This window comes from Leptonotus elevatus, chromosome 1 (assembly GCF_054856555.1).
Source record: "Leptonotus elevatus isolate MCC_2025b chromosome 1, RoL_Lele_1.0, whole genome shotgun sequence".
NCBI classification, from domain to species: domain Eukaryota; kingdom Metazoa; phylum Chordata; class Actinopteri; order Syngnathiformes; family Syngnathidae; genus Leptonotus; species Leptonotus elevatus.
The window spans coordinates 38143375-38168242 of record NC_141239.1 but is presented as its reverse complement, the minus strand read 5'-3'; the positions used below and the strand labels follow the sequence as shown (position 1 = coordinate 38168242).

Here is a 24868-nt window from a genome sequence, read left to right as displayed (position 1 = left end):
ACAAAGGCAGAAGTGCAAGTACTGGGACGCGGTCCACACGTCGCAAACCGGAAACGGAAACAAAGTTGATGGGGGAAAACCCGGAAGTTGGAAGTCCCGCCTCCTCCGAGGCAAATAGTCTATTGCAATCTACAGAACAAACATGGCTTTGCATGTATCGAAACAACATGAAAAACACATGGGAAGTGACAATGGCGGGTGATTCAAGTACAACGCCGTTCTTTGAACGTGGGAATAAAGAAGCAAAATATTTTGCTGCAAAAGCATAAGCAAGGTAAGGAGGCAAAACGACTAAGACACGGCTATCCGCCATTGTTGTGTCTTTCTTTCCCTTTGCATTTAAACGCTTTTATTTTGAAAGTCTTTACCGGATGCAGCTTGTTCATAAACTGCTGTTTGAATCAGTGAGCTCCCCATCTCCGGAGCCCCCTCTGTCTGTCTGTCCCAGTGTTGCCATTCCGACGCACTGCTCCCGACAGAGGCGCAACAGCTATAAGCGGAGTTGCCCAAGTGGACTTCCACAGAACCTCCGGTCCGGTACCCACGTCTTCGGATGCGGGTTCCTACGACCTCCCAACCCGGTTCTGTGCGCGTGGGGTGGGAGGACAGCAACCCCAGAGAGAGAGAGAAAGAGAGAGAGATAAAGAGGGATGCGCCTTTGGTCAGGTGCTGGTGAAGTCAAATCACGGGAATGAGACGGCGTGTAGTCAGTGGAATAACGGGACGTGACTGAGTAACGGGGGTTTCAAAAAACAACATCAACAAAAGACACTTGGATGATGCTGGAATGGGGCGGCAGGAGCCCTCCGTGGTGTGAGTGAGGAACACAAAGCTCCGCAGAGGTGATCACTGTTTGAGCCCACCATCCATCCTTCCAACCAGACAGCCAGTCCAGCCAGCCAACAGCCATCCTGAGGGTCTCTATTCACCTTACAAAAGCCTGGCTCCTGACAATGGATTACTTGCTGTGGGTGTGCAGCCTCCTTGTGCCAATGGTGTTGGCTGTTGAAGGTATGCTTGATTTTTTTTTTGGGTGCCACTTTTGTCTTTTACATGAGAACAATGGGTATGTTGGAATTTGGTTCTATGACATCCCAAGAGGCGAAAAGTAGATTGTGTGATATGTGACTGGTTTCAATGCAGTCACCTTTCGACCGGTTTATGGCTCCAATTAAAGGCTGTCAGTGTGTGATTCTGTGTGTTTGCTATGTGTGATGATGCCCATGCATTGCGGCTCAAGGGCTGCCCTGTTGCTATTGTCCCTGTTGTTGTCACACCCACTAGCACAGCGGCTCACAAAGTGGGGTCCGAGAACCCCCCCGGGGGTTGGCAGACTGTAACTTGGGGTCCGCAAAATGATTTGCAATACATTTTTCTGTTAAAAGTGCATGGTATGATCTACATATTTTTTGTCGCCACCTATAATGTGATTAAAGTCGAGTCAAAGTCGATTAATCGATGAGATAAAGCATCTGAATACTGAATGAAATGTGCAGTCTGGATGAGATATGGGCGGAATTCGGTCTGAGGGTAAAATTGATCCTTTTCGCCTATAAAATGTATAGATTAGATTAGGTGTTGAAAGACAAGTTGATTATAATGTGATGAAAGTCGAGTTGAAGGCGATTAATTGATGACGTTTGACGTTTTATAGCACAGTACATTGGTCTCCAAGGTTTTTGGGTTTCACATATAGACTTACTGTATATTGACACTAGACAGGAAGCAAGCAAACTAACGAGCAAAAAACAACAACGATTAAAATAAAACTCAGAACAAGGGAGGATTAGTGAGAGGATAGATTTACTACTTGTGTTGCAACCATTCGTGAAGCCACACAAGTGTCGTATGAAAGAACTTTTATGATGAATAAAGTTTTCGTTAGCACACAGACATAGTTGTTATTAGATGGAGTCTCATGTAGTTCACGTAATCCCGCTGGTATGAATTTTTTTAAGACTGGCGGTGATCGAGCTAGCTGAAGCTAGCAAGGCTATCCTCTGTTTTTATAGTCTTATGCTCTATTCGAAAAGTGGGAAGTTGGACTTTTCCGACTTTATACCAGCAAGTGTACGTTGAACGCCCCTTTGAACTCAGAGATCCAATTTGCGGATCAAAGTCAATAATAATGATAGCATTTTTTTTTTTTTTTAAAGGACCCTGACCGACCGGCTTCAATCTGATGTCACTCGACAATGCCGAGCCCCGTGAATGGCAAAACATAATTTACAAGATTGTAAACAGATATTTATTTTTCTTTATTTATTGCTACTTTCATTTAGTTATTTGATATATGTTCACGTAACATAACGTGATTTGGCTTGACTGCGTTAACCAGAACGACAAGTTATCGGAATCAGCCATTTTTGTTTGAGGTGGGAATCCGAGTGGGATAAATCCTCGAATGCAGCATTAGACCCATGCAATTATGAAGATTGCGTTGCTTTGTTGACTATACATTTCCTATATAGTCAATCCCTGCATAATTTTAGTTTTGCACCCAGAGATTCAAAGCCCCCCCCATATTTTCAAACATTTTATTAGCCTATCATTTCCCCCATCATTTATGTTTTGTAAGCTTTTTCTGAAGAATGTTTGGGTGTCAATTAGCTGTAAGGAATTTTCCGACTGTTACTCTTTCCGGCGACCATAGAAGACAAAAGGTCTTGTGTAAAATGGTTAATTGGAAGATCAGATGTCAAAAACACATGATTTGCCTTTAGTAGACTTTCAGCGATAAACAGTGCAGAGTAGTAAGGTCGACTCGTCGACTACGGTAATCAGTTCCACCCCTGTCATGGAATATAGTATATACACTATTTTCGAATTTTGAAATTTGCTTGAGAAAATATTACTTTCTTTCCTAACTAAACTCTGACTTTAACATCATATTGTAACTTTTAGCTTAAAAAAATACAACTCCATTTCATATGATTGATTTTTTGTTTGTCAAAAAAAAAAGATGGCTTTGGTCTTGGAAAGATGAAAGCTTTTTATTCTTGAACAAATTCACTTCACTCATGACATTACTTTTAATTAGAAGCTCTTTTTTTCTCTACAAAATACCCATATATTTGTTTTGCGTCACTTTTTCCCCCTTAAAAAATAGGCATTTTTTGAAAGTATGTGCAGTAAAAATGTGAATTTGTTCTTCCAAAGATTCTCACTTTCATCCCCTTAAAATGTTGGCGTATTTATGGCATTTTTTTTTTCCCTTCTAGAAAGACTTTTCTTTCTTTCTTTTATTATTGGGGCATTTAGGGATACAATATCAAATTCTTGTAATTCACATTTTAAGATAGAATCATCACTTGGGCGCAAAAAGTCTGAGAATGTGAGGGTACCCTTCCACCGCACCCACCAGAGTGTGAATTCACGCCTGTAAGATAGAAGCGTGCTGTGGGGGTTTACACCACAGACCAGACTGGATCAATGGTGATCCCCCCCACAATAACCCCGCCCCCTCTATTCCTGCTTCAACGCCAGAGTGACATACATGTGAAACATGATAGGTGACAATAGTGAAATAAAGGTCACTGGTTTAACAAGTGCACCGCAGCCCCTTGAGTTGTCTTCAGCAGCCGGTTAGTGTTGTTGTGCTCGAGGGAAAGTCAAGTCCGCCCTCGCCTTCGCCGCCGTACCCGCCCGAGCTCCTCCTCTTCTGGGCTTCACCTCACTGCCGTACTGCCTCCGCTGGAGCGCGGCCAGCTTGATTCCTCATCAATTCTGATGTCAGCGAGTAAATCAATGCAGCGGGCACGACGGCCCTCTCGAGTCCCAGTGGGCTTTCGTAGCAAGATGGTCAGCCATTTTCTCCAAAGCCGGCAGTGGATTTTTACCTAAAAGGCTCAGGGGTTAACTAGTGTTTGTCCTGTGGGGGTAAACACGAAGGGCAGATCATCTGAGAGGGTTTCAAAATGAACGAGCAGTGACTGAGGCATGACAAGATGCTTGAATCTTTCCTCTAACGAGTCCATGTGATTTGTTGCTAGAATTTGTCTGTGTATGATGCTTGTTTCAAAATATATGAAGTTGGACATTTTTACTTTGGGTTGTGCAAAACAGATAACCGGCACTCATCTTAGCTCACAATGTGCTATTCTCTTCTCAGACAGTACACGCCCCCTGACCATTTATATGAAGAAAACTAGTATTCCACTTTTTCGTTGCGCCCTCTGTTGGAGAAGAACATTGCAATGTGATAACTTACCCGCGATACAACTAGCCCCGGTCTCCCTACACGAGCTTTTTACTTAAATCTATGAAGTATTTATTTAAAAAAATATATTTAAAACAATGCATCTACTCACGTTTGCGGGCAGCCATTTTTAGATCTTTTCAGTCTTTCGAGAGCACGAATTTGAGAGAATGTCACGCATGTCAGTTCATAAATATTCAGCTACGATAAGCTGCACAGCTCCTACTGATCCATTTTGAACAAAGCAGGCTTAATCAAATCTTTTACCAGGCAAAAACACAACTGTATTTGTGTCGTCGCTACCAGAGGGTGATATTACCTAGCATGACGCACTCATTTCTTATTCCAGGAACACAGTACTGTGTTCAGAGTACCGTGTTTTAACTAGTGCTGGTACATGCAACATATTCTTGCAATGGGGTACTGCACGAATGCTATTTTAAGACCGCAAGGTCACTTCAGCAGCTTGAACCGGAAGGAGGTCAAAAATGAAGCCGGCTCGTTGACGAACTATGCTAGTAGTGCTTGTTTTGTTCTCGTTTATCTCCGGGAAAAAAACCATGCCGAGTAAGCACAGCTGTTATGGAACTTGCAGAAACGACTCCAGGCACTACGACCGTCCACATATGAAGGATGTATCCTATATTCGTTTCCCGAAGCCAAAACTTCAGAGGGATAAATGTGAACGTGGATCAACTTGTGCGGACGTCTAAAAGAGCTGTTTAACGCTAGCGAAACGGAGCCTTTCACCTTCATATGTAGTAAACATTTCAATCCTGCTCTTGCCGACCCGAAGATGTAAGCGATTGTCTTTATATTATTTTTCTTTTTTGGCGTTTGCCACTACCCCGACTGCCGGACGACAATAATGAATGCCGAGGAAATGTGCTAAAATGGCGTTGCCGCTGATGTTCGGACCTGTCTTGCTTACCGCCTGATTCTCGTGCAGCTGTGGCACGTATTTTTTTTTTTATCTGTAGGGTCTTTTCTGAATTAAGGAAATAGGTTTCAAAGCGGGAAGGATATGATAATGGAAAGAATTGAGGTATATTGTTGGTTGTGCCCAAGAATTTCAGAGTAGAATTGCGATCACTATACACACCAAAAAAGCTATATTTTTCAGCCCTCTACACTCAAGCCATCTCCTTAATTCAACATTCGTATGTTCTTTGACATCTATACCAGTGAATCTGGAACCAGGGATATCATTCTCGAACAGAATTAGTAGATTTAGCGCAGTAGACATCCCGCTAGTAGGCTGTTTACATGCGTCTAGCATGACTGGCCGGCCGAGTTTGACCCCCTCGCTAGAATATTAATTAAGTGTGGTGACGTATATCTTGCGGTACCCCATTACATTATTTTGGCTTAAGTTCCCCTTTAATTGTGACCATGAATTATTAATTTATGGCCATATTGTGGTGTGGCTACAACACGTACACAAATACTTTTGTGGCTACTACAGTACTAAATAGTCAAGATGTGCTCCTGACATACTAATTGGAGGCCACAAAATACTAGCTTGTGGCTTTGAAATACTGTTGGTATAACGTTGTGTGCTCAAATGACAAATTTTGGGTCATGAAATTCTAAGTTGTGGCCACAAATAATCATTTTTGACCATGGAGTAGTTCTAACGTGCACACAAAATTGTCATTTTGGGCTACAAAGTAGGTGGAATGTGTGCATGAAATACAAATTTGTGGACAAGAAATACTAGATTGTTGCCGCAAAATAATTTGTTACTATGTAATACTAAGCTGTGGCCACAGAATAGCTATGACATGTATAAAATATTAATTTGTGACCACAGAATACTAAGTTGAGGCCCCAAAAATACAAATCAAGTATTAATTTGTGGCTAGGCATGCATGGGACAATATTATTAGACTGTGATATGATAACAGTGAGCAAAAATAATGCGGTGTCATGGTATTAAAATTACAGCTGTAAAATTAAATTTAAAAATATATTTGGGTAAATACGTAAAAACTGCTATTTTACCCAATGTATTTTATTTTCAAACAAAATATACAACATTTAGTACAGAAGAAACATATATCATGTTAAGTTTAAATGAATAAATAAATGTTAACATTCTTGGCGGCACGGTGGCTGACTGGGTAGCACGTCCGTCTCCGAGGTTGCAAGATCGAATCCGGGCTCTGGCTATCCTGGGTGGTGTTTGCCTTTGTGGGTTTTCTCTGGGTACTCTGGTTTCCTCCGACATTCCAAAAACATGCCTTGTAGGTTAATTGGACACGCAAAATTGTCTCTAGGTGTGAGTGTGAATGATTGTTCGTCTGTGTGCCTCGCGATTGACTGGCAACCAGTTTAGAGTGTACCCCGCCTACTGCCTGAAGACAGCATGGGATAGGCTCCAGTACACCCGTGACCCTCGACCTTCTGTTTTAATTCTTCTTAGTAAGTCACAGTGTCCCATCACTGGTGAGCTATTTTTAGAAGAGACCCGTGAACTACTCATGTTGTCCTTGGGGCTAATTAGTATACGGTGGAAGCTTTTTTTCTCTCATCTCTGTGTTTGCTCGTCTTGCTCCCTACCTCGTCCTCCGTTATGCACCGAGAATCCGAAAGGAAAAAAAAGAAGTTACATTTCAAATACTCGGCTCATTTACTCAACTCCGCAAGCAGCCAATCATAGTGTTCCATGCTTAGAAGCACCCTCAAAAAAGAAAAGAAAAAGAAGAGTTCAATATCGGTGACAGTCAGCTTAGCGGTTACTGAAACCTGGACTTGACTCTTTAAAACCACGGTAAACCATCAAACTGGTAATCGGCCCGTGCCAATTTGCGGTATATGACTAGGGCCGTTTCTCAATATCGAGAACACAGAGTACGTTCTTGTGACGCATCGAGTCGGCTCTTGGTAAGCCCGGTCTCAAGAACGTACTTCCCAAGCACGCAAATCTCGCCGGCGTATTTGCGTAATTCATCGCAGTTTTATCATGTGACTAGCTTTCAATGAGTTTCTACTACATTGTTGATGTTTCAAAATGTGTTTGTACAACATACATCGGTTAAAAACCTTACTTACGTCCTTGTGATTTCGTGAGACGTCATCAGCGGCGCCCCAAGTACTGTTCCAATCGGAAGTATGCATAAGCCAAGACCGCACGGAATTCCCGGATGTCGTTCTTTTGATCTTAAACCAAGGATCCATCGGTTGTTGCTTGGTGAAGGCTTGGATGTGAGAAAATATCACAAGATGCATTTCGTACTTCAAGGAACGAATGGCAGCGGAGGAGCAGTTTGTTCTTTTTCTTTCTTCTTCTTTCATTTCCGGCAGACTAGGCACAGCATGCGCATTGCTGCCCCCCACGACCATCACGTTTGCAAGTACAGGATTCCTCCCCTTTTATGAGCGTAAATAATAATAAATATTTAACGTGTAAAGTACAACTTTATTAAATATAGTTCTTCTTTTTACACAACTTAGTTTAACAACTGCAATTAACAATATTATATATAAATATATATTAAATATGATTTACTATATATAAGATAACTCACACTGGTGTTTTTCCAGATCCCCCCCCCCCCCCCAATATAATCCTAAATTGAATAAATCCCATGTACAATTTCAAATGATACTTCTTTAATATACTACTCATAATTATATAACATCTAGTCACGTGGTACACAGTTAGGGCAATGCGTCTAAACCAGGAAGCATAACATGCGGGTATTCCATCCGTTCTTTGTTTGACCCTTATGGCTTTTTGCGTACTTGGGCCGCGACTGATGACGTTTCAAGACATCACAAGGACGTAAGTATGGGCAAGAATGCATATTGAGAAACGGCCGAGGTTGCAGCCACAAAATGAGAGGTCGTGGCAACAAAAAATGCATTTGTGGTGACAAATAAAATACACAATAATTTGTGGCCAAGTTTTAATAATTTATACAACATGTGGAGAAATTATGAAGTTGTGGCCACCTTCAGCAAAGATGGTACAAGACATGGTCTAGAAAATGTGCATTCTATTTGCATACTTAAATTTCCAAGTTGTTCACGAGAATGATATTAAACCAACAAGTTTGCATCTTGTGCACACATTATACTGTTTTTGTTGTCACAAATGAGCATTTTGTGACATAATTCATTATTTTCTCTTTGTCGTCTCTGAGGCGCTTTACATTTCAGCACTTCCTTTGAAAGCTTCAAGTTGATGATGCTCGTGCTCGTGTATTCACATCTCTGCAGTTCACACCAACAGACTGCAATAACATTTGGCATTTTTATGCTGCATTACTCTCATTTTGCATTAAGCGTTTACTGTATAGTTGTTTTTGAAGCTCATAAAGTGGAAGGACGACCGCTCCTAAACTTTTCCACAAAATAATCATCAGCCATTAAAGATGCAATTTATGTGGACGCGGGGTGATTCACTGAGATATCCTTAATAATTCGCTGACCTGCAAATGAATGCACAATCAGCTGAGTAGAGAAATGAAATCAGGTCGACTTCAGGGGCGGGATAGCTCCTCATCAAGTGTCGAACTGTTCCCTTCGGAGAGAATCTCAAGCAGAGATGAAGCGGCTCTGTGCAGAAACTCAAACGTCAGACCCCTGCACTCGGCTGATTTAAAATATATATAAATATATGCAGTATACCTTTTTAATGGCTGTATAGCTGATCATCCTCTTATCAAATGATGCTAATATTTGCTGGTTAATATTTCATATGTTTGCTTGTTGGCAAGCGAGCCGGCGTTGTAAGATGAGGCCTCCCTTTCATGATGCGCTCGCGTTTTCTCAAAGTGAATAAAACATGTGTGAGCTCCCAAAGTGCGCTTGAAGCTCATGGATGTGTGGCATTTTGGCTCCACTGATCATAACTTTAAAAAAAAAAAAAAGAAGACAGTAAATGCCACTAGTGGAGATGCTCTCAGGTTCTCACTGCAGCATTGTTTTTTCTACTCCTCGGCAACTCTACTGCTGCTGGCTGCTGCTGTAGTTTTATGGGCTGGGGCTGCTGTGGGGGCCGGGGGGCGATTTGGGCTATGAGTAATAGTGGTGGTTATCTCAAAGGTGTAGTAAATTTAACAAGGGGGGTTGGAGGCTTTCTGGAACAAACGGGATCTTTTACGATCGAAACCAGTTTCTGGAACAAATGAAGGAAATGTGTTATGAGAGGATAGAGAAGTATGATATCGAAGTTTTACTAGATAAGTAAACAAGGTATTTTTTTTTTTTGCACCAAAATTAAGATAAATTCACGTAAGGCTGGTGCTGGTGCACATGCACAAGCATGCATGTTTGAAATATCTGCACTAGAAACTCTCTTGCTCATGAATTCTTTTACTTTTTTTTTTAGGGCCAGGGTCCCCTTTCAAGGGAGACATTTTTACAAGGACCCTCCCACCCTAATTCTGCTGGTATTCAAACCCCTACCAAGTGTATGAAATCAAAACTGGCCTATTTTTAAGAAAAAAAAATCATAACGTGATAATAAAACAAACATGTTTTTTTTTTAAAACAAAACAAAAAAATCTTTGCAAAGATGTAAGCTATATTTTTTTTATTAAGTGTCGTATTTTGTTTAGTTTTTTTACAAGAGCCATGCCATTTATTTTTTAAAGATGTAAAAAGTTGTTTCTTTGTAGAGAAAAGGTCATGAAGTCAATCAATTGACATTTTGTCAAGAAAATCGTCACAATGTTTACAGGAACTGATTATCTCAAGGAAAATGTCATTTAAAAAAGATGCCTATGTTTGAGAACAAAGTAATAAAGTGTGGAGCCCCTCTGGTGCCAGTGTATGACTTTTTTTTGTTGCTAATCTGTACCCACAGTTTAGCACATCAATATGAAACAAAGAAGAACGCTGGAATATGTAGATACAAGTTAGATTTATTTGAAAACTGGAGTAGTGTGGAGTGTGAAACAGGCGAGAAACTCCATGATATTTAGATTTTGTGGAAATGAGAGCAAGTTAAAATAAGTGTTTTTTAAGACTCGAGGCAACGAGGAAACCAGCGTCTTCACCAATGCAAAACTGTGAAAACACTGCCATCTTCAGGCCAGAAAATGCATTTGCGTGTCAGGTTTGATAATATCGGCTAATAGACAGGAGCGCAACGGTATAGCCAACTTCAGCGTCGCTGCTCATTTGAGGTATCCATCGTTTGTAGAATACATAACTAATCCTCTCATCAAATTTACCAATTTCTCCCGTCAGACGAAGCGCTTGTGGAAGCTAAACTGAATACTGTTTGGTCAAGGTCAAGGTTTCGCATGACCGATGTGACTAGGTGCCGAAACGCGTCTCTGTCATGGGCAAGCAGCAGAAAAGCAGGAAGAGGGTGTGTGGTGGCGACCTGGGATGACCCGCTAAGCCTGGGATGGCCCCGGGGACGACGCCAGCCGCGAGGAGGCGGGCGAGAAGAATCAGTGAGGAGCTGTTTGGCCGGTACCGAGTCCTCGAGGCAGGCCACATGGCCGAGCAGCTGTAGTCGCCGTCTCCTGGTTATGGTCGAGACGGGTGTGGGGCTACCAGCCCTGGCGTAGACATTGGTGTTGCTAACGAAGTGTGTAAACGGATGGAGGAGTTTAGCCAGACCCTGGAGGGTCTACCGAAATCACTGCGGGTCAGTTGAAGGCGGCGAAGTATCTCGGGTTACTCGAGGCAAATTTCGACCCGAGGTACACGAACTCCTGTGGGCGGGTATCGGATTTGGCTGTGATGGAGAGTCAAGACGAGCGCAAGGCAAGTTTTTCAACGTGGAAATACGCTCATTACTTTACTTTAGTTGAGCATAAAGGAACAGTGTATGTTCTTTTTTTTAAGTAACATTACTTTTTTGTTTAAGTAATCATCAGAGTAATTGAGTTACTTTTAAAATGAAGTAACGAGTAACTGTAACAAATTACTATTTTTTTTAGTAACGAGCACAACACTGGTAGGTGTAATGTTTACAAATTTAAGATCAAATTTAATTGACAATACATATATCATACTCATATCCGAGCTTTTAATTGACCAAGGGCTACGCTAGGTAGTAGCTTTAATATGTTGTGTAAACTTTTAAAAATACACAGCATATATTTTGTTGCTGATTATTTTGTGGACCCCAAATTAGGGCTTTGCTGGGCCTCAGTTTGACAACTACTGCTCGAGCTGCCCCTGAGCACCGGGGCCAGGAGAGGGTGAACTGGATTGGACTGCCGGGCTGAGCGTGATCCCAAGCTCAGCCAGCTGTGTGTGCTGCCCAAGGCCCGAGAGTAGTCAAACAAACACAGCCGTGATTGGTCGCTCCCCACGCCCCAATCCCCTCTTGAACGACTAATGATAAAAACAAAGGTGTTCATTCTTGTGTGTGTTTGAACTGAGGTGCTGTAATTCGCACACGCACGCACGCGCACACACACACACACTGCCAAAACTTACTGCGATACAAAAACTGAGTTTGAAATACATGACAAAAGTAATGAAACTTAACTTAACAATAATCAGCAGTTTGGCTGATAGAATTTGTGAATAATTCATCAAAAAGGTCCCTCATGCTGTTTATTGCCACTTCCAGTTGAAGTTTACTGTCAAACTAAACATAAAAAAACTAAGAGAATTGCACTTAAGTGTATTTAAAACAACCATATAACCTCATTTAGCTTAATGCTAACAAATAGTGAGAGTCATTTATGTGGCCGTGTTATATTTTTTTCAAGCAACTGTTTATATATCCACATGTGTGTGTTATACTCCCCCCAGGTGGCCAAGGTGCACATGAGATGGAGCAGCACAATGCCCATTGAATTGAATCAAAAAGTGTGACAAAAACAGTTAAATTATTTGAATGTAATCATTAGTGTATGTTTTTATGAAGTGCACTAATGTAGAATGCTATTTGTCTAATTTAAAAATACTCTAGTTTGACTTTTGTTTTTGCCGTTTGTGGTTGCTATTTTAACCAAGAGAAAAGTGAGCTTAACTCAATGCCCCTTTTTTTTTATTTTTTACTTGACACACTCCTTAAGCCCAATGATTCAACTATTCAACTTGAGAAAGATTCTTGATATTTAAATGCATGCCCTTTCCCGAAGTCCTGTTGTGAACCATGAAAAAATAATCGAGTTTACGGAAAATAGTCCTAGCAACATAAATCATCTATTAGGGTTTGCTGAAAAATGTATGTGGCAACCAAATCAAAGGGAATAGAGGCACCGAGAAGAAAACTTTTGATACGCTTTTGTGAAGCACTTCATAGAGCAATGTGTTCTCTTGATATTTTCCACAGAAACCTGTATGTAGGCGTAAGTGCTAAATTACCTCAGTCGGCATAATTATAATTATTTGTTGCAAATATGCAGATTTTTATTTTTAAAAACATGTCCTCTGTTATTCATGGTAAAACTATTTTCCGTTCTTTGTGCTCCGGTCAAAGCAATTACAGCATTGCTTTGGTGTCATCTTGTGTCATCTTGGTGCCATCAAGTTCAAGTGAGTTGAGGAGTTTTTCGTTTTGAAAAATGTAGTCTTTAGCTGCCATCTTTTGATATCTACTGAAATCATAACATTTTTTAGAGGTTGTCAATTAGCTATTCACCGTACTTACATCGTTTAAAGAAAAATTCTTCTTCTCTTAACTCATTCACTGCCTGTTGTTTTCAAAGCAGTCTTCTCCACATTGCCAGTAGAGCATTTTGACTGACCTTCCAAGACCCATAAAATATAAAAAAATTGAAGCACCAAACCTACCAAAGATTAGACCCTCTTCCTTCACCAGAAAAAAGTTTACACTGTATTTCTACCCTTTTCCATTCTTTAGGAAACAGCAGTAGAATATGCATTGGTTTCACATCAAAACACAGATTTCCTAACTAAAAGAGGAGAAAATGAACATTTTGTGAAAAGAAGAAACATGTCAAGTATAACTCATAATTTTGACAAATTTCTGCTTTTGTGAAATGTCAAACTTTAAAACAACAAAAACAAGTCTGAAAAAGTGCTTTAGATGGCAAAATAATCATGTACTAGGGGTGTTAGAAAAAATCATTTCGGCAATATATTGCGATATTACAGCACGCAATTCTCGAATCGATTTTTAAACATAATTTTTTTATGGGAATATTCAACAAAGCGTCTTACTTAGGGTTAGAATTCACACATTAAGCATGGAAGAATGTCATATTAATGGAACATTAAGCCTTAATATTTTATTCAAACATCAAACAGACTGCAACCTGTTTGTTAAATGCAGTGGCTCGCCTGAATTTTCAGATAAATAAATACATTTTCATACAAATCTTACAGTGTACATGTACAAGTTTACTGATTAGTATTTTCTAAATTTGAGTAATTTTTTCCTGCAATAATCAATTTATAGACTCGCATCGGGATTAAACGGTATCGAATCGAATCGTGACCTATGAATCGTGATACGAATCGAATCGCCAGGTAATAGGCAATTCACACCCCTATGACATGTATCATTATACAGCTAAGGCTACGTTCAAGCTGCAGGCAAATGCAACCCATATTGGATTTTTGTTTTTGTCCAAATGTGATCTGTATTTGACTTTTTTATGTCAGTTTGAACGTCTCAATCCAATTTTTTTTAATATCAGACCTGGCTCACTTTCATATGTGGTCCTAGATCGGATACGTATCCGAATTTTTGCAATGCGACCGCAGCCTGAACGGCCAGGTCGCATATCTAACCTTGACGTCATCAAAAATCCAATATGCGCTCCGCACTAAGCTTGATTTATATTTGACGCCTCCGCGAGGTACGCACGGTTCGGGATACCTACGTGAATCGGCAAAGTTGTTTCGAGTGACAAATGTTACTAAATGTATTTCACTTTAATGTAATCCCACTTGAAACATGAAGTATAAAGATGACATTTGTGGTGGTGATATTAGTCATTTAGCTACGCAGACGACAGGCTCGCCTCATTTTCACAAAATATTATTTCTACCCCCTCCCGCATCATTCCTCTGTAGATATGAGATGGTAAAAATATGAGCCCCAACGACGGACCTATAAAAATCCGTGGCCTTGACACGCTGAACCTCACGTATTTACTTCGGCAAACACAGCGTTGTGACTGATGTTGTATCTTCTTCTGTGTATGCGGGTCACTTTGGGGCGCATTACGTCCACACAGCAGACAGACTGAGGTCGCAATTAATAGGTAATGTGAACGCTTACTCACAAAAAATCGGATTTCACCCAAAAATCGGAATTGAGCATTAAGACCTGCAGTGTGAACGTAGCCTAAGAAACATGCCGGGAGCAACGCTGGCTTGCTGTATAGCTTGAGTGTGGCTTTTTTACAAGGTAAATCATTGACTCCACGAACCGTGTCTTTTCGTACGATTGTGACACACTTTCTACTGCTTAGAGAGTGTGAGGTGCAGAAACCTTTCTCATTTTCTTATAATTAACATGACAAGTCACACCCCAATCTTTATCTTCTACTCAAAAGTTCCAATACAGTGGTTTACAAACTTCAAACCTACCGATTGAAAAAGGTACTTGACGGATATATTCGTCAGTGGCAGCAAACATTAGGATTACAGTTGACAAATCTAAACGTCCACCACGAGGAAAAAATGACAGGTTGAATTCCGCATAAAGGGACGTTCCACTTTCGAGGTTCTGCTATTCAGTGATCCCCAAAACGCCTTATTACAGTGCATTGCTTATGAGAAAAGGCTCCATAGATTCTATGAATTAAGCTGTTAGATCAAAATGAACTTGGATGTTCCTGCACGACTCGTGGTAATTGATTCAAGCGGTGTTAAGGAAGCGCACCAAGAATTTGTGGCGGATACGCATTCATTCATTCCAAATTGTGCTGGATTTAGTCACTACTTTAGCTTCTCCGGGTTTTTAGCATTGCATCTATGTAGCTGTAACACCAGTTGTCAGGTCTCATCTCCATTTACACACACACGCACGCACGCACACGCGCGAAAAAGAAAAGCTGATTTGCATTGCAACAGGAAACAACTCTTTTTCTTCTGCAATTGAAGTGGATTTAACCGACTAATGAGCATTATATTAAACTATTAAGCAGCCAGTCAATAAATAGCATCTAGGCAGTGTAGCAAGTAGCAACACTTTTTTTGTTACTTAGCTGTTGGCCTCAGATGTCGTGAAGGTGGTTGGCAAACTCGGACGTTGCATCAGAGAGACGAAAACTCCTAGGTTAGCTTAGTGCTAGCTAACTAGGACAACAGAGAGATTTAAAAATAACCCCCCCCCCCTCTGTATTCTCCAGTGTACGGCAAGAGATCCTGAAGGTTAAAGTAAGTTATTTTAAACTAAAAAGGAAAACCTCTCCATAGGTTGATGCGACTTGTGTTAGCGCGTCGCCCAGGCCGCATAGCTTGCTACATAGCGTTACGCTAATATAAGGCTTGGCAAAGCGCTTTGGTTAAGATATTGTGTCGATAAAGTGATATATAAGCACGCAAAATTTGCCATTAATGATTAGATTGGGCTTTCTATTTTTTGGACTATGGCACGTTTTTCGGATTCAGGATTCTCTGCGAAATGATAAACAAATAGTGAATGTCGGTTTGGGGTGTGAGTCGGTGCTTTACTAAACATATCACAAACTATGCTCTAAAACAGTTTAATATTATTTCTAACTCATCTTACCAAATTTCCCCGTGAATTGCGATTTACAGTTGCAATGGTAATTTCTATGGAGATGATTACATCTTCTGGATACAGAAATTGTGGTATTCATCACATTTGGACATTTTGCCAAATGTAATGATTTGGATTTTGATGACCAAGTTCCTCAACTTAGGAACTGCCATCTAATCCGTTTGATAGGTTGGATCTCGGTCAGTATCTTTGATGTTGCGTGAAAGAAAGAAATGAACTGAAATTAGCCTTGTCAAGTCTAGCAATATTTCATGAAAAATTATAAACGGTCACTTGTACTAACACGTTTACCCAAAGTAAACTTACCGTGCTTTGTGAACCTTTATCAGTCTCTGAACCTCACTTACTGGGATGTTTTTGTGGGAGGCTGGTTTAATGGGCACAGATGAATCAGCAAAACGGCTGAGCGCAATAATGGACTGTCCCCTATATTGTATTTCAAAATTGGAACAAAACCTTCATTCATCTGAACGATATGCCACACTTATGGAGAGAGCTCATGCTAGTTTTCAACGGCTAATAATGGGTCTGAAATTCACAGACAGCAAACCGCAAATGTTGTATTCCAAAGAGAAGAGCCATTGTGGGTTTATTAATGAAGGCGTTGCCCAGACTTGTAAACAGTGCACACTCTTTAACTCAGCAGCTGCAGATGGACCGATGATCTCTTCAGGCAAGTCAGGGACACCCAATGTGCTTCCACTTGTATTGCCTTCGTTCTTTGAAGCACAACAGTGAGCAACCAGATCAGGAAGCGTCTGGCTCGTCTTTTGTGCTCTACCCCGTGCGTGTGCGTGCGTGTGTGTGTTTGCCTGCGCCATCTCACTCTCCTTGGGCAGCACTATCAACAACTTGTGAGCAAATGGTGCACAGCAGGTGCCGTGCCATTGAGTCTCTGGGAAGAAAGTGTAATTGTTTCAGTAATTATGCGCTAACAACAACATCACTTTGGGAGGCCTCTCGTCCATAGTGGGAATTGGGAGCGGTGGAACAAGCCCACTGGACTGATTGACATCCAGACAACAGTGCCTATTGATCTGCTGTTTATTCTCGGTGTCTACCTTCTGCTCTCACCTCTATGCAATGTCGTAAATAGTGTGTGTGTGCTGATAACTCTGTTTGACAAATCTCAGTTGAGGGGAGCACCAACGTGTACTTTTATGTGAGTCTTCAGAGGTGGGATGTTGTCTTGAGGGACACTTTTTTAAATAAAAGTTTAAATCAAACCATGATTAAATTTAAGGATGTCTGACTCCGTTGCCACCCCCCCCCCCGACCTATTTCAGTAAGAGTATTTTACTCTTGAGTAGCCATTGATACCAAGTCAAATACCACTAGTACTTTTGATGCATAAAATTTCCAACAAAAACAATGACAGATAATTTTAACTAAATACCTAGATATCCAAATATAGCATTTTCCCTCAAAATTGCATGAAATTATTGGCATTTTTATGACCTTTTTCCATTTGTTCATAAAATACATATTTTGCACAGAACACACTGTAAAATGAATTTAAATAAAAATCTGACATGTATGCCTCAAACAGCGACAAGAGAGGCTGTTGCGAATACCAATATGTTGAATAAGGTCCAATCGGCTCAATATCGATACCTGTTATCGGTATTTACCCATATCTAAGTATCTCAAATCAAAGCAAAATATGCATATTATTTTGAATCAGGCAGTTTTGTGTAAGAGCATTTCACTTGCTTCAAACATTTTTGTTCCCTTAAAAAGTTTCAACATTCAGAAAAAAAGTAGAAAAAGAATAGTATGAATAAATAAATATGTGAAAACTCCTTGATTGTTAAACATTTTTAAATAGAAAACAACATCTGAACATGGTTCTGTCTGCCCCCGCGTTGCCAAGGTGCACACACCAGAACAAGCAGCACAATGCCTAATTGAAGTGTAGCAAAAAATGTGGCAAACTTTGTTACATTCTATTTAATTATGTATGCTTGTTATGCATTGAAATACTATAAGTGTGGTATTTTGATCAGTAATAAACTTTTTGCAAAAGTTTTTGGGGTTTTGGTGAGAGGCAAGAACAAATTAATGACATTTCAATTCAACGGTGAAAGATGATTTCAGATATGAGTGTTTTGAGTTGCTGTTGTTTCAGTCTCAACTGGTTTGTGATCTAAAGAAGAAAAACATATCATCAGCTATGGCAAGCTGAGCAACTATGAAAATGGCTCAGCAGAATTTCTGCTTACTAAAAATACTGGCATCAAAAGAGGGGTGAAGAACATCGAAGTTCTTCTATAACATCAAATGGAAGTCCTCAATTTGTTTAATTGGCATTCCACTTTCCACATTTTTGTGAACTTGCTTAATTGACATTGTTGTGAATTAAGTGTAATTTGTCTTTCCTGACTCTGCAGAAACGCTTATGGACAGTCGGTGGGCTACAACAGAGCTGGCCTGGACTACATTCCCAGAGAGCGGGGTGAGCATATGTTGCCGGTGTTTTGTGGCCCCACCCACTCCGTTTAGCCACCTTTTAACAACATTTGTTCCATTTGCTCGTTAATAGAGCCCCGAGTGTCTTGCGCAGCACACCTCCTACTGTTTTATTGCTTTGTTTTTGCAGTGTGTGTTTGCTTTTCTGGGATACTAAAAACGCAAATCAGAAACACGCTGTGTGACATTGTGGGGGAAGTTTCGGTATTAAAGAAAAACACTAGAAGCTTGATGAGCCACACACAATCTGTGAATCGTGTTCTCTAAACAAACCAATGTGCAAACATGCAGATAAACTAGAGCAAATCCCCACAGTGTGCAAGAACGGCTAGGAAGAATTGGGCAAAGAAATGTTTCCAACGACCCCCTCATAATCCCATTGTAAATCAAACATAACTACAATGGGTACTCATAAATGCCATAAGAAATATAAGAAACAATTCAAAATGTTACCAACAAAAATTCTGATTTTTCTATGAAAATATGTCATAATGTTATCAGAATAAAGTCTTATTCTTACCAAACAAAAAAAAGTCTGAAAACATTTTTATTTTATATTTTAAAAAGTCAGAATCTTAAAAGAATAAAGACATATTTTATTGGGATAAAAGCCATAACTTTACAAGAATAAAGATGTATTTTTTCCAAGAAAAAGTCATATTATAATACTTAAGTCAATGTTTAATGAGGGTAGAGAAACGTCATAATGTGAAGTGAATTTCAAAAATCTTTTGAAAAATTATGACGATAAGATTTTTTGTTGACTCAACCTGATGGCCTTTTCATACTGCATTTAACAATGCACAACACATTTTTCAAGTATGTGCTGCAAGGGTGACATCATAAGGCACATCCAATAGTTAAGGGTCACTGGGTCTCCCAGTATCCCGAGCTCTGGGTCAATGATGACATACTTAGATAGTGCTGACATCTCATCTAAAACAGAAAGGAAAGCCTCTTTGTTACTAGTAGGCTGTTACGCAAGCACTTCCATATATGGGCACGCCTTCATCGGAGGACTGTGTCTTTTATTTAAAGCAAGTTCAAGCAGATAAAGTTCAAAAGACTGTCTTTACTAGACCCACTAGACTACACTTTATCGTCACTCTCTACTCACCATGCACACCACTACCCGCAATCTCCAATCTTTCATTAACCACGTTGTTCCTTAAATCTGCCCTCTTTTTCGTTGCTCTTCCTTCTAATTTTCTGCTCCAAACGACTGCAAATGTGAATGGCAGTTTTTCCATATGTGCCCTGCGATCGGCTGGCGACCAGTCCAGGGTGTACCCTGCCTCGAAGTGAGCCGGGACAGACTCAGCTCACCCGTCACCCTAATGATGATAAGCTGTATAGGAAATGTTTTACTGCTAGTCTCCATTTGTAGGTATACATTTTTTAAGTGATATAACACAATTGATGCCCAATTATTTTGTGTTCGCCGAGAGGCTTAAATTTGAATACCACTCACTGCTCCAAATAAACCAAAGTGCAGACATGCCGATAAACCTAAGCAAATCCTCACAGTTCTTAAGAAGTGCTAGGAAGCGTGGAGTGCCTTATAATTGAAAATAGTGCATACAATTCCCAAATGGAGGTGTTCTGTTGATATGGCCTGTATGAGTGCTGGGAAAATGAAGCAACATGAATTTGACCTGAGGGCTAACAGCCTGACAGACCTCCCCCCACTCCAGGCCAGCGTCATTTGTCTTCGCTACGTGAGCGCAAAGTCAGTCAATGGAAATGCTGGGTTTCCATGGAAACGATCTTGGGCAGCACAGGCTCCCTCCTTTTTTGCTAAACAGGGCAGAGTCTGAGCATACTGGTATCCATAAAGTCGTATGTCAGGAGCGGCGAGGTCGCCCCCACCGTCCGCTCGGCCGCCAAGCCCATACGTTCAGGGACCTGCAATTATCATATTTGTCAGGTAGTGCATCAACGTGTTGCTGGTGATTTATGTCGCCCAATGCTGACTCCTGGGCTCATCGCGTGGGAATAAATTGCACAGCAACTCAAAGACGTGAGATGACTTATGCAGTATTTTCTTGCTGTGGAAATAATCAACTTCTGCAAGCTCATTTGTTATGGAAATGAAACATTTGGTCCAACAGGGAATTGGGGGATAAAAAAAAATAGTAGATTGACTGCCACGAGGTGGTTGCTTAATGGACTATACATTTATTGACTAACTGGGCCATTAATCAGACTGTGATGTTGGTTACCATGCATTAATATGCAGAAGACCAACATATGTATGCAGCTATTCATCTACTTTAGATGATATTGACAGTCTGAATCATAAAGTATTAAACGCATATAAATACTTCACCTTGTAACACAGCTATTCGTAAATAATAAGGAAATGATTGATGCAAATAACTGTAATATGAGCATGGAGCCATGCAGAAAATATATTCTGGGTGAGGTCATAGATCACAGGAAGGCAGCCTTGAGGCCATTCAAGTGCAAAGCATTGCATGTAAATGGCCATTTTAACAAATGATATATTAGGGATGTTCGATACCCCTTTTTTCAGATTGATAACACTGATACAGATACCACTAGTATTTTTGGTACATAAATTCCCCCCCAAAAACTGACAGATAATTAAAAAAAAAAAAGACCTATATATCCCAATTGAGCATTTCCCCTAAAATTGTAAAAATTAATCCAAATTTTCTATTCTTCTCATTTCTCGTTTCTGATCGTAAAACGGCCACAAGATCAGCTGCCATTGCAAGTACCGATACCTTGACCTTATCTGGTATCTGTACTCCCCCATCCCTATTATGCATGCACACACACGCACACGCACACACAGTATATGCCAACTCAACAACATTAATATAATGTCTGAGTTAATTTGAAATTGTCCCTCTATTAAAATATATACAGTGCGTTACACAGTTTATTTTAACTCATTTGCTCCCCAAAACGTATAAATACGTTCTATTTTAAATTTTGCCATGCTCCCAAAGACGTATTTATGTTTTTTGTATGTTTTTTTTATTTATTGCTTGAGCAAACCGCATGCTTTGATGCAGCCTCTGAACTGAAGAGAATGCTTGAAGCAATGGTAGTTATTACAAAAACGGCCAGCAGGTGGCAGCAGAGTATAAGAGATAAACCAGGGCCATGTTGCAAAAAGCTCCTTTTCCTCTGTTTTAAACAGATTTGTGAATAATGATTAAACTTAGCTATATTCTAATGCTAATTGCTGCAAAACTGAAGCTTTTTTTCTTGATGAAAGAAAATACTCTAATCTTTATTTTGGTAGGTTCCATGTTTTTATAGCAATAGAAGACAATATTCTGTGGGCCTTGCAAAATCTGTCAAAATCCAGTAAAACAGCCGGGAGCAAAGGGGGTTGCTTCAATGAAAATGGCTAGGAGTGAATGAGTTAAATGAGAATGAACAGAAAGATTACAGTGAATAAGAGAACAAGAAAGAAATAATAGATTCATTTGAATACTTTGTGGGCACCTTGTATAATAGAAAACATTTCCTACCAAGTAAGTCACCACATTTGCGTTATAAATGCAAAACAACCTTGTTTTTACAATTGATGATCAGTCATAGGCGTGTTTGTCAAATAGCCGGCCTGCGTGGAAATGTGTTTTAATGAGAAAATGTGTTTTCTATGAATAGTCTGCATGTAATGAATAGAATTTGCAGACTGATTCTTGCAATTCACATCTTTTTTTTTTGCTGCAAATTATTCCTCACAGTCCGTAACCGACACAATGTGGGATGTGCCTTTTATATCAGATGTCATTTCTCACTTTTGAATGCTCTCATGCTTCACTGCTTTGTATTAGGAGGCTCTATGTTTAATACAACTCTGTATTAATTAAAACATAACAGATAAGCGCCTATCTGCTGTGGCTGAGTTGTCGCCAAATGAGAAATAGACTCGTTGTCCAATTAAAAAAAAAAGTCTATTTAACGTGCGCCGTGTCATCATCAAACGTCTCCCTGCCTTCCGTTGTCACACTGCTTGTTTTTTAATCCCACAGTGGGAGGAAGTGAGCGGCTATGATGACTCCATGAGCCCCATCAGAACCTACCAGGTGTGTAATGTCCGACAGCCCAACCAGAACAATTGGCTCAGGACGGACTATATCCCCCGCAGGGGTGTGCTTCGCGTCTACGTGGAGCTCAAATTCTCCGTGCGCGACTGTGCCAGCATCCCCAACATCCCCGGCTCCTGTAAAGAGACATTTAATCTGTTTTACTACGAATCGGACGGGGACACGGCCACAGACACCAACCCCCTGTGGAGGGAGAACCCTTATGTCAAAGTGGATACCATAGCCCCCGATGAGAGTTTCTCTCTCCTGGAAGCTGGCAGGATCAACACCAAAGTGCGCAGCTTTGGCCCGCTGTCCAAGTCGGGCTTCTTCTTGGCCTTCCAGGACCTTGGGGCCTGCATGTCGCTGATCTCGGTGCGGGTGTTCTTCAAAAAGTGCTCCACCACCATTGCTAATTTCGCCGTCTTCCCTGAGACTGCCACGGGGGCGGAAGCCACCTCCTTAGTCATCGCGCCGGGGGCTTGTGTGACAAACGGCATGGAGATGTCCGTCCCGCTGAAGCTGTACTGCAATGGTGACGGAGAGTGGATGGTTCCAGTGGGTGCATGCACTTGCGTCGCTGGTTATGAACCCTCCGCAGACCACAACCAGTGCCAAGGTATGCGCATTTAACACTTACACATGTTCGACCCGCTTTGACATTTGAGAGCAATAAAAATAGCATAAACGTCATTCTTTCAGACAACAACAAACAACTTTGCCTTGGGGATGCCGCGCTCGCTTAATGCTATCACATAATGGGAAACAATCCTTTGAACTGCCTGCCTTCGTGCCACATTTGCACAGGTTGCTGCGAAAACTCAAATCCCTAAACAGCATAACAGTATAAAAATGGCGATACAAGCGAAACATTGAGAACAAATGTCATACAGAGGTCAGAGGATGCCAACACTAGTGATTCTCAAGGATACATACTGGAAATAGTGCAGCCAAGATATGACGAATAAGCACTTTTTATATTTTCACTTAGGGGTGTACTCACTTTTGTTGCAAGGGGTTTAAATATTAATGACTGTATAATAAGTTATTTTGAGGGAACAATACATTAACACTGTTATAGAAGCTGTACTAGTTAGTGATAGACGTAAATAACAATGGCGGCGTACGTCCAAATAAAGTTTCTATGAAATGCATTCAACTGGAAATTATTTTTGAAAAATGAATCTCACAGTTATGCTAATAACAACCCCAAAAAATTATAGCGCTAACTTGTCATGACAGTCGGGGTTCCTTTGAAGAAAATCAGTAGACCTGGTACTGAAATGTAAACTTCCGGGAAAAAAAGTTCATAACTTACCAACTTGAGAAGTGTCCACGGTCCATGAATGGTGAATGATAACGTTTATATTTCCAGTCAAGCCACAACATTCAAATCTTGCTAGTAATGTTTCTATCTCCTACTGCCTGCCCTACTGCCTTCATTGTGTCATGTATCCAGTGTTGTCCCAAGAAAATATATAAGTAAATATCAACTGCCGCTAATTACAAAGTTTCGGACCAATTAATTAAGCGAAATTGGATCATTTCCTGCCATTGCACATTGGTTGGAAATTATGCTAAATTAGTCGAGAGTTTCAATTGCTTCAAGACATAATTATCCCAAAATTAATTACACAAAATCCATTGAATCCTTAATGATCAACTAATCGATGATTATGCACCTTCTTAGTATCTAATGGGACATTTCAATCATTATTGAACCAAAGCTACTTAATATTTCCCCCCGCAAGTCACCCCAGTTTTTGCCCTCTCGGCATGTATTGTGTGGCTCCTGAATGGAGGTGAAGCGGGGTGGAGGAGAGTATGAATTAATGAGCTGTTGCCGAAAGGAGCAGCATACAAATACAGTAAGAGCAGGACAGGAAGGAGGGAAAAGAAAGATAGCGGTGCAGAAAGGAAAGCCAATAGAGGGGAAATACAGATAACAGCAGAGAAAAGACGTTTGAAGTCCACAGACGAGAGGAAAGAGACATTAGCAGAAGATGGAACGTGTGAATTGCTAAACATGGGACTGCAACGGCAGCCAAGAGTGAACAAATGAAAAAAGAAGCTGGTGGTGGGTGTAAATGCTGTGGGATAGACAAGCATTACCGTCTGTCTCACCTGTGCTGAGAAATGGTGTCGAACACGCGGCAGTGATATTTGCCGTGGCCATTTGGCGGCTCAAGGTTAAAAGCTTGCCACCGCTGCCTGATAAAAAGCTCTCCAGGGCCTCCGCCAGGGGTTGCGATGAGGAAGTGTAATTTCCTCCGCGGCCTCCTGTTAGTTAATCTACAAGCGGCCACACTCATTAACACCATTCCCAACAACGTGAGCCAACATGGCCATGCTAACATTAATCACTCAGACGGTTTAGTTGTTGCCTCTATGCGCATGATGCTCAAGACAAAATATCCTATAGGAAAGGTGTTCTCAAACTTTCCTAGCATCAATCAAACATTCAGTGATCACGCGCCTAATTAAAAA

General features: G+C 40.6%; 1 protein-coding gene across 2 annotated transcripts in view; it reads left to right on the top strand.

Annotated features, from left to right (window-relative positions):
• The first annotated feature begins 418 nt into the window (after positions 1-418).
• Positions 419-24868, top strand: part of ephb3a (eph receptor B3a) — a 66636-nt gene continuing 42186 nt past the window's right edge. Inside the window, exons 1-3 of one of the 2 annotated variants that reach the window (XR_015097324.1) lie at positions 419-1011; positions 18233-18297; positions 22328-23000. Coding sequence is in view for 1 of the 2 variants with exons in the window: in XM_086097694.1 (XP_085953820.1) it covers positions 954-1011; positions 18233-18297; positions 22328-23000 (796 nt within the window). In the remaining variant the exon portion in view is untranslated. The remainder of the gene's footprint in view (positions 1012-18232; positions 18298-22327; positions 23001-24868) is intronic. The other variant, XM_086097694.1, reaches the window with a different exon arrangement.